Source organism: Tupaia chinensis, unplaced genomic scaffold, assembly GCF_000334495.1.
Source record: "Tupaia chinensis unplaced genomic scaffold, TupChi_1.0 Scaffold144276_1, whole genome shotgun sequence".
In the NCBI taxonomy this organism is placed as follows: domain Eukaryota; kingdom Metazoa; phylum Chordata; class Mammalia; order Scandentia; family Tupaiidae; genus Tupaia; species Tupaia belangeri.
This window is the reverse complement of record NW_006204133.1, coordinates 5,541,341-5,552,293: the sequence shown is the minus strand read 5'-3', so window position 1 is coordinate 5,552,293 and position 10,953 is coordinate 5,541,341. Positions and strand designations below refer to the sequence as shown.

The 10,953-nt window shown below is 41.9% G+C and overlaps 1 protein-coding gene and 1 pseudogene across 1 annotated transcript in view; both read left to right on the top strand.

Annotated features, from left to right (window-relative positions):
* Positions 1–6,449, top strand: part of LOC102476875 (60S ribosome subunit biogenesis protein NIP7 homolog) — a 20,502-nt pseudogene extending 14,053 nt beyond the window's left edge.
* A 4,134-nt stretch (positions 6,450–10,583) lies between these two features.
* The window catches only part of CREG2 (cellular repressor of E1A stimulated genes 2), a 49,375-nt gene continuing 49,005 nt past the window's right edge, over positions 10,584–10,953 (top strand). Inside the window, exon 1 of the mRNA XM_006166644.2 lies at positions 10,584–10,588. Within this exon, the coding sequence (XP_006166706.1) occupies positions 10,584–10,588 (5 nt within the window). The remainder of the gene's footprint in view (positions 10,589–10,953) is intronic.

Sequence of the window (10,953 nt, the reverse complement as noted above, 5' to 3'; positions counted from 1 at the left end):
TGTGTGTATATATATATATATATATATATACACACATGTGATTATATTCCCAAGATCCCCAAAGGAAAAAAAAATGGAGGAGTAGGGACTGCGGCATGACCATCCTCACGGGGGCAGCTTTCTCACTTTCTCTGTCTCTCTCCCTCTAGGTCTTTCTCTCCTCCTACCTCTCTCTGACAAATGCACACATCCTCTGGCAAAATTGAAAGAAGGAGGCGGAGGGAGATGAGGAGAAAGGAGAAACAGACGATCCTGTCTAATGCTACAACCTGGATGAACACTGAGCATATTATGCTAAGTGAAAGCTAGTCATAGGACAAACACTGCATGATTTCTCTTATATGAGTTATCTGGTTGTTGGAAAGTTATGGTGTATTTTTTCTATGTTTTTCAAAGGTCATTTATTTATATAAAGAACAAAGATCAATCAATAATATAGTGCCCATTGGGTTTGATAACCTTTTGCCATCTTTCAGTGAGCTTCATAATTGCTCATTCATAGAAGGACCTGTCTTTATCAGCAAAAAACTGAACATGGTGCTGATTTAGAGCCTCATCTGAATTGAACGTTATACCGTGCAAGGAGTTTTGAAGAGAGCAAAACAAGTGGAAGTCTGATGGCACAAGTCAGATGAGTATGGTGGGTGTGGCGACACATGCCATCCAAGCTCCGATCATTTTTGATGAGTGATCAAACTTGTGTTTGGTCTCACGTTGTTGTGATGGAACACAACTCCTTTGTGATCAATGAGCTCTGGACATTTCTGAATGATAGATTCATTCAAACTGTCCAATTGACGATAGTACGCATTAGAAGGGATTGATTGGTTCCTTAGTAGGAGCTTGAAAAACACACCTTTAAAATCCCACCACACTGAGGCCAGCAAGTGACATGGTGGTTGAGGTGCTGGACTCCCACATAGCTGACCACAGTTCAGGTCCCAGACCTGGCAGCTTTCTCTCTCTCTCTCTCATCAATTGAAGAATAATAATTAAATAAATAAATAAATCATTTTTTTCTTCAAAATAATGATTTAATTTTATTCATTTATTTTTTTAATTTGACCAGAGAGACACATGCAGAGAGAGAGAGGGAAAGTGAGAAAGCAAACCACCCGGTTCAGGACCCGAACCATGGTCAGCCATGTGGGAGTGTCCAGCACCTTAACCACCACACCACCTGCTGGTCCCATAAATAAATAATTTTTTTAAAAAATCCCACCACATTGAGAGCACAACCTTCCTCTGATGAATGTCTGCTTTCGATGTCATTTCAGGGGAATCTTCATGTCAGGACCAAAACCAGTTGCACACCACATTGTTGTAAACAATCCACTTCTCGGAACCAGTTATCAGGTGCTTCAAAAATGGATCATTTCCCTCATGTTTAATGATCATATCACAGATGTTTATACATGCCATCAAATAAACTTCTTTGAGTTAATGAGGAGCCCCAATATCAAGCTTCCTTATGTATCCCAGCTTCTTCAGGTGGTCATGAACATTTGAATGATGAATGTTCAATGTTTCTGCAATCTCTTGTGTCATATAACATGGGTTTGACTTGATCAATGTCTTTATTTTGTTGTTATCAACCTCAGTGGGCCTCCCGGACTGAGGAGTGTCATTGAGCTCAAAATTGCTAGGATGGAATTTTGTGAACCACCATTTCCACTGACTTTCTTGTAAAGTCTTGTCACCATGAACTTGACACAACTTTTCACAAGCTCAATGTGCATTCTTGTCTTTATGGAAGTAAAAGATGGCGAAAATGCAATTTGGTCTTCCATCTTTAACTTGTTGTAAAATCTCTTAATTCTTTTTAGAATGAAGCTAAAACTGTCAGTTGTCAAATGACATAGCAATAACATAGATGTGGATGACTCTAACTACTTTTAAAAATGAACTAGCACCATCTGTTGCAAAAATGTATCATGACTTTTCCAACAATCCAAGATTTATAGTCAAACTCATAGAACCAAAAGTACAATGGTGACTGCCAGGGACCAGCGTGAGGGGGAACAGGGAGTCATTGTTCAGTGGATACAGAGTTTTAGTTACACGAAGTAGAAAAATTCTAGAAATCTTCTGTATAACAATGTGCATAGAGTTAATACTGCACTGTACACTTAATCATTTGTTAAGAGAGAGATTTTAAAAATAGACCTCTTCCATTGTCTTGAACATCAGAACTCAAAGACTTGCATTAGCAGTCCCCTAGGTTTTCAGGCTTTTCATCTTAGATTGTGAGGTGCATCATCACCTTCCCTGCCTCAAAGGCCTTTGGACTTGGGCTGAACCATGCTTCCAGAATCCCAGGATCCCCAGCTTGCAGATAGCCTGTTAGGGGACGTCTCAATTTCCAAAATCATTTTAAAAAATAAAAATAGGAGATTGGATCAAAATGGCCAACTAGGAACACCCACTCTAGTGTCTCTCTGAGAAGAAAGGTTAATAAATAAATGTCTAAGTCTAAACTACCAACAGAGGAGTGAGGTGTGACAAAGTGCAAGGAAAAGCTGGCAGGGACTTCTGGAACACGCCATTTCTACTTTGAAAAGTAAAGAGGGAGTTATTCCTCTGAAGCCAGTGAGGCTCCAACAGAAGGCAGTGCAACTGTCTGTCCTTCCTTCCTTACCCCCCCCCCTCCCCCCCCCCCCCCCCCCCACACACACACACCTCCCTGCTGGGGGAGAAAATGAGAAAAACTCTCCTCTGAAACTCTGAACCCCAGACTCCTATTGCAGACTCCAGCATCCCCTACCTACAGAAGGACAACAAAACTAGTGCAGAACTAAACACAGTGTCAAAAACTACACAGGCATACAGCTTCAGGGGAAAAAAAAAGAAAAAATCAGAACTCCCACCACAGGCCCCACCTCTAAATTGTAAGGGTGCTACACTATCCTGTGAGCCGGCCAGCAGGTGGAGCTCCATTTAGCAATACTTCACAGGTGGGAGCAGAAGATGCAAAACAGAACACCCCTATTTAAATAATGATCAAAAAATGTGGTCACTACCCCCTGTCTGGCATGCAGGGCAAGCCTGCACTCTCCTTTCTTTCAGACTCAAGCCCAGAGAAATGGCTACCTGTCCCAACTGATTTCACCCACAGCACAGCTCTTCTGATCCTCCCTAAATTGAAGAACTGAGTACTACACAAGATGTCTGAAAGTCAATGCACAAACACAAGAAATAGAAAAACGAAACAAACAAACAAAAACCAAAAAAAAAAATCTTTTCTTCATAAAGAACACAATTAACTCCTCACCAACAATGGATAAAACATAGGAAATCACAGAAATGTCAGGAAAAAATTCAAATACTTATCGTAACAAAACTCAATCAGCTGCAACCAATTCTAGGAGATGAGAAAATCATTCCATGATGTGAAAGACAAACTCTATAAAAAGATAAACACTCCCAAAACAGTCAAACAGAACTTCTGGAAATGAAGAATACAATACAGGAAATCAAAAATCTCTCTTGAAATTATTAACAGCAGATTAGACCATGCAGAAGAAAGAATCTCTGACCTTAAAGATAAAACCTCTGATTTAGTTCAAGTTGCCAAGAAGAATGAAAAAATAACCATTAAAAATCAGGACAGTATACAAGAAATGTTAGTCACCACTAAACAGTTGAATATCTGTGCAATGGGTATTCCAGAAGATGAAGAGATACATAAAGGCACAGAAAATCTCTTTCATGAAATACTACCTGAAAAGTTTTCAAGTAGAGGAAGACATCCAGAAATCCAGATCCAGGAAATATAAAGAACACCAAATAGATTCAACATGAGAAGATCCTCTCTACGGAATATTGTAGCCAAATTGATAAAAGTCAGAGACAAAGATAATATTCTAAAGATGGCAAGATAGAAACAGCAAGTTTCTTATAAAAGATATCCCATCAGACTAACCTCTGACCTTTCAACAGAAACAATGCAAGCAAGGAAGGCATAGAAATATATATTTAAAATTCTGAAAGAAAAACAAATTTTCAGCCAAGAATGCTATACATAGCAATGTTATTCTTCAACTAATAAGAAGAAATAAAGTCATTCCCAGATAAAAACTGAACACTAAGTAACAAAAAATTCACCAACATTAAACCAACTCTTCAAGACATATTAAGGGAATACTATATCAGGAAAAAAAAAGGAATACAAAAATATGAAAACTCAAAACAACTAAGAAATGTCTAACAAAATGACAAAGGAAAGTCTGCACATATTGATAATAACATTGAATGTTGATCGATTAAATTCCCCCCTTAAAAAAATACAGACTGAATAAATAGATTTAAAAAGAACAAAACAAACAAACAAAAACAGGAGCCTTCTATGTGTTGCTTACAAGAAATATACCTCATTGATAAAGACACACAAAAATTTAAAGTGTAGAGCTGGAAAAAGTCATTTTATGCAAAGAAAAATACCCCCCCCAAAAAAAGACAATCTTGATACTAGATAAAATAGATTTCAATATAAAATCTATCAAAAGAGACAAAGAAGGACACTATGTAGTATTAAGGGATTAATTCAACAAGAAGATATAACAATTATAAATATTTATGCATCAAACATGGGGGTACCCAAATACATAAAAGAAAGACTACTAGATCTAGAGACAGAGATAGAGTACAACACAGGAATTATTGGGGATTATAATACCCACTGTCATGACTGGAGAGGTTATCTACCCAAAAAATAAACCAAGAGACATAAGAGTATAGCATAAGCCAAATGAACCTGAAATTTATAGAATATTTTACCTCAAAACTACAAAATGCACATTTTTTCAGCCCTACTTGGAACATTTTCAAAGACTGACCACATAATAAGGCACAAAACAAGGCTTCACACATCTAAAAGTACAGGAATTCTATCATCTTTTCTTACCACAGTGGAATTAAATTTGAAATCAAGAGCAGAAATAGCCTTTGAAAATACACAAATACTTGGAAATTAAACAATTTACTCCTGAACAACTTAAAAACTACCAAAGAAAGACTGAAGCTAGCACATTTCTTAAAACCAGTGATAATGAACACATAATTCTCCATAATTTTGGGGACACAACAAAAACAGTAATAATGACACTTATAAGCAATTAGTGCTCACATTTTAAAAACTAGAAAGAGGGGCCAGCAGATGGAATAGCAGTTACATCACTGGACTCCCACATGGCCAACTGCAGTTCAAGTCCCAGACCCAGTGCCTTGAAAATATACTGGGCACGTGTGTGTGTGTGTGTGTGTGTGTGTGTGTGTGTGCCCAAGATCCCAGGAAGAGACTAGAGGAGAAGCAACTGTGGAATGGCCATCCCCCTGGGGGTGATTTCTCACTTTTCCTTTTACTGTCTCTGTCTCTATCTTTCTCAGACAAGTACCTGCACTCTGAGGGAAAAAAAAAAAAAAAACTAGAAAGCTGGCAAATAAATAGCCTAATAGCCTAATGATGCACCTCAAGGAACTGGAAAAGCAGGGGGGAGGAAAGGCAAATAAAAGTCAAAAGTACTGAAAGAAATAATAACTATTAGAGCAGAAATAAATAAAATAGAGAATAAAAGAACAATACAAAAAAAAAACTGGCTTTCTTAGAAGATAAAAAGATCACAAACCATAAGCTAGACTTATCAAGAGACACAGAGAAAGCAATCATATGAATAAATCGATAGTGAAGCTAGTGATACTACAACAGATAAATCAGAAATACATATAATCATGAGGAATACTCTGTGTCACTATACATCAATAAACTAGGAACCCTAGATGAGATGAAAAAATTTATGAACACACACAACCTACCTAGCTTTAGCAAGGGATAAATAGAAAGCCTGAATAGAACCATAACAAGCAACATCACTGAATCAGCAATGAGTAGTCTCCAAACAAAGAAAACTGCAGTTCTCAATAGCTTCATTTCTGAATTCTACAGACTTTTAAAGAACTAAGCCCAATTCTCCTCAAACTATTTCTAAAGATCTAAATAGAAGGAATTACCTCAAAATCGTTTTAAACCTTCATTGTGGGAGGCTGTGCACCAGCGAGTCTGCTGAGGCCATTTTTCATGAGTCTCTTACTATTGCCATCTTAGGCTCAGAGAGCAAACAATTACAAAGGCCACAATTGGCTCCCCTTCTAAACCCTCACCTTCAAAACCATACTCTGATTAGCCACTTCCCATAGCAAATCAGTGAGCTTAGAATCCCTCAGATTTGCATATCCGGGCACCTCATGATTAGTCCACAAAGCAACCAATCATAACCCACCTTTTACTATCCTTCATTCAACCAATCACAGTCCACCAACGTGTATATAACCATGATCCCTGGCCCATAATTGCCAGACGACCCTAAAGACCCTGAAGAGTTGTGACACCGAACGGTCTCCAGATGACCCTGAGCTGTGACGCCGCGTTGTCTCCGGATGACCCTGAGCTGTGACGACATTGCGTCGGCTCCGGATGACCCTGAACACTGTGTCGTCTCCGTGCTGCCTACAATAAAGAGATGACCCTGAAGAGACACTGCATCATCTCCGTGCTGTGACAGTGCACTGTTTGTCCCGTCCCTCACTCCTTCCCTCAGGAAACCTGTTCTACTGTCCCGTGGGCCGGGACACTTCATCATCTTGATACCAAAAGTAAAGGAGGATATAACCAAAAAAAGAAAATTACAGATCAATATCTATAATTTTGACAGATGCAAAAATCCTCAGCAAGATACTAGTAAATGGGATCCAACAGACCATTAAAAAGATTATGCACAGGGGCCAGCAGGTGGCGTGGTGGTTGAGGCACTAGATTTCCACATGGCCAGTCACAGAATCTCAAACCTGGCAGCTTGTTTTCTCATTTTCTCTGAGCACACGTGCCCTATAGCAAATTTAATAATAAGTAATAAAATAAAATAAATAATGATTTTTTAAAAAAGAAAAAGACTATGCATCATGTCCAGGCAGGTTTTATCCCAGACATGCAAGAATGCTTTAATGTATGTCAAACAATAAATGTAATACATTGCATTAACAGAAGGAAAGATAAAAAACATATGATTATATTAATTGATGCAGAAAAAGCATTTGGGGACCAGCAGTTAGTGTAATGGCTATGTCACTAGACTCTCATGTAGCCAACAGTGGTTTGCATCCTAGACCCGGTGGCTTAAACTCACACCAGGCGCATGTGCGTGCATGCCCAAGATCCCGAGAGGAGAATGGAGGAGAAGGGATTGTGGCGTGGCCATCCCCCCCTGGGGAGTGATTTCTTGCTTTCTGTCTCTCTCTCTCTCTGGCTGGTGGGTGCAGGTGCCCTATGGCAAAAACCTCTCCAAAAAAAAAAAAAGCATTTGATAAAATACAACAACCCTTCATGTTTAAGACTCTCAGCCGGGCGCATGTGTGTGCGTGCCTAAGATCCTGAGAGGAGAATGCAGGAGAAGGGATTGTGGCATGACCATCCCCCCTCGGGGGTGATTTCTCACTTTCTGTGATCCTCCTGCTCAGCCTCCCAAGTAGGTAGGTTTACAGGCTTAGGCCACCATACCTAGCTACTAATAGGGAAATATTTGTGTGTGTATGTGTGTGTGCGTTTGTTTGTTTTTCTCCTCTCTCTCTCTCTCTCTCTCTCTCTCTTTTTTTATATATAGAGAGATTTTTGCTATAGGGTGTGTATGTGCTCACTGGAAAAACAAAGAGACAGAAAGCAAGAAATCACCCCCTGGAGGGGATGACCGTGCGACATTCTCCTCCATTTTCCTCTCAGGATTTTGGGCACACACACACACACTCATGCACCTGGCATGAGTTTCAAGACACCAGGTCTGGTTCTCAAACCATGGTCGGCCATGTGGAAGTCCAGCAACGTAACCATTACGCCATCTGCTGGTCCTCTAATAGAGAAATATTGACCAAACAGAATTCCTGTTGGATTCTGCAACTGAACATACTCCAACAGTCACAAACAGGGCAGGACAAGCACACCCCTCCTCCAGGAGCAGGCCAGCTCAAGAACAGCAGAAGAGAAGGGGGTACAGACCTTGCAGGGGCTGAGATAAAAATGCAGAATTTCTCTCCCTAAAGCCACCCATTGGATGAGTCCTTCCTTCTCCCGTGGGGAGCCAGGAGCAAGAGGACAGTCAAAAACCTGCACTATTCCTGCAAATTTTTCCTCTTTGGGGATTGGAATGGACATACCATCTCGTGAAACCAGAAAGCATGGATTATACAAACTCCCCTCCACCAAGTACTTCATCTCTGATATCTCATTCTGCAATCAAACCCAGTGAAGGAGATGTGACTATCTCATTTTACAGACAACAAAATGAAGACTCAAAGGAGGAAATGAGGTACCACCATGGCAGTTGACAGGCGATAGAGCAGGCTTGGGATTCATTTGAATCAGAGCCCACATGTTCAATGACTTATTAGGCTCCCTTTCTAAGACTATGGGACAGGTCATGCCAGGGGTGAAGGGAGAGAGAGCTAAGAGTGAGAGCACTAAGTTGGAAGTGTTCATTGGCAAGGTAGGAGCATAAAATGATGGCAGAGCCACTGGACTCGATAAGATCCCTCAGGGAGAGTACAGAGTACAGAGAAGAAGATGAGGCTAGAGACTGAACTCCACATAGAACATCAATGCTTATGGGGTCCACTAAAAAGACTGAAAAGGTGCAGCCAAAAAAGTAAGAAAAGAAAGTCCCAAAAGGGGCCATCAGGTGGTGTGGTAGGTAAAGCATTAGACTTCCACATAGCTGACTATGGTTCAAGTCCCAGGCCCAGCGGCTTGAAAATCATGCCCAAGATAGTGGATAGTGGAGGAGAAGGAACTTGCCATGGTCATCCACCCTAGTGGGTGATTTCTCACTTTCTGTCTCTCTGTCTCTCCAGTGAGTGCATGCATCCTATGGTAAAACAAAGCAAAATAAAACACCCAAAGAAGAAAGAGATCTACTGTGTGGGAGGCTGCAGGGAACCCCAGTAAGATACAGAGTAGAAAGAGGTCATCTGGAAACAGACTGAGGTGGGGTGGGGATACATTGGGGCTTGGAGAGGGTTAAAGAGATAAAGTAAACATTCTTCGGAAAACTGGTTTTGCATAGGAAGGGAGAGGAGGAGGGAATGGAGGAGAATGGGGTGGACAGTGGATCCTCTAGAGACCAATAGATGTAATATTTGGCAAAATTTCATCTTCAAAAACAAGTGCTGGCTCGGCCTCAGTGGTGGGCAATAACATGCTGATCAGTGCTGAAGGCCATATAGTACACCTGAGATTTGGGTCCCAAAGTGGACCTTGGACCTGAAACATGCCAGGCAGTCTTGCCTGAGATTCTGACTAGCTGAAGGGTCAGAGAAAGGGGGTCGTGGTGTGACAAGACCCTGTCGATTGGTGCAGTGGTGAAACTCCGTGCTCTGCAAGACAATCCCACAAAGGAGGTTCTTGGTTGAAGTCTGGAGACCTCCCTGAGTACGCCATGGCAGGTGCTTGCCCATGACCCGGGTTAGGCGAAGCTGAGGGTCAAGCGTGGCCTCAGGACCTGTTGGAAATGCCATCTTCCTCTCTCTCTTTCTCTTGCTCTTTTTGTCTGTCATTCTCACCCATGGAAGAAATCAACTTCAAAAAAAAAAAAGTTCACTTCTCACTTCTCATCACTTCTCATTCTATAAAAAAATAAAGACTTGGTCAAAGGTTTCTTCCATCCATACAAACATCTGCATGCATGCTCTCTCTCTCTTGTGAAAGAAATAAAATAAATTTAAAAAATCAAGAGCTATTTCACGTTGCTGTCATCCAGAACAAATTCGAAACAAGATCGTTAGGTACAAAAGCTACAGTAGAAAATGTCTTCCAGTGGCATTGGATTGTGAGTGCAATAAGCAGCGGTGAACACGTGTAATTATGTAATTAAAAATCATTTTGATATCTATAAAACTTTACTCTTGGAAACAACCCAGATTTCACCAGTTCTAAAACTGGGTACATTCAGACAACTCTCTTTCCACCCCGCCACGTCTCTGGGTGCTGCCTCCCCTTTATTTCAGCTTAAATGTAAGTAACGTGATCTTACTTTGGGTGATTTGTGGGAGTTTATTCATGCTAGCCTTCTATGAGAGAGGGCGTGACGGTGAGAGAGTGGCAGGCACCCTGGACAGGTGCGGTCATGATCCATCTTTCCCCTTAGCCCTCCAGCGCGCCAAGTGAGTTTCAGGGCCCCTGATACAAAGCCCTGGCCAGTTCCAGCTCCCCCAGGGATCTGAACAGGTGGTCCGGCCCAGGTGGCTACCAGAACTACAGATGAGTGCTGTGGCCTGCGCCACCCAGGCTGGTCTTCATTCTGCTTTTGGAAGAGTGGCTACACTGTCCTTGCACAAAGTGGAAGGTGGTTACTGTCCTTCCAGAGAGAGAGAGAAAGGGCTTTGGCATCTTCCCTCCACCTTTCACTCTGCTCTCTTCTATTAGGATAGTAATAACAATCCCTGCTTTGTGTCTAGTTAACAAAATACAGCGTCTTCTCCACGCCGCGCACTGTTTTAAGCCTCTTCAAATATTAAGTCATGTAACCCTCCACTCCACTGCCCGGATGAGGTAGGTATCACCTTCGTTTCCTAATAAAGGAAATGGGCCACAGAAAGGTGAAGTGGCTTGTCAGCGTCACACAGCTGTGGACTGGAGGAGTGCACTGAGCTGAGATTTGGACGCCCACCCTGTGGCTGCAGAACCTGTGCCATCCTGCGGGAAACGCGTCCATTCCGGACCTGGCACGCGATGAGAACTTCACCCCGCGGTTGCGGAGCGTGAGGCGTTTGGGGCTCCTTGGCTTCTGAACCTGGTACGCTGCCGTAAGGGCATCCTCCGGGTTGGCGCTGGTGACCCCACCCCGGAATCCTGCGGTGGTCAGAAGGGGGCTCAGATTCCGCGCAGCCGCCGCCGGGAGGCGCTGCAGCGCTCTC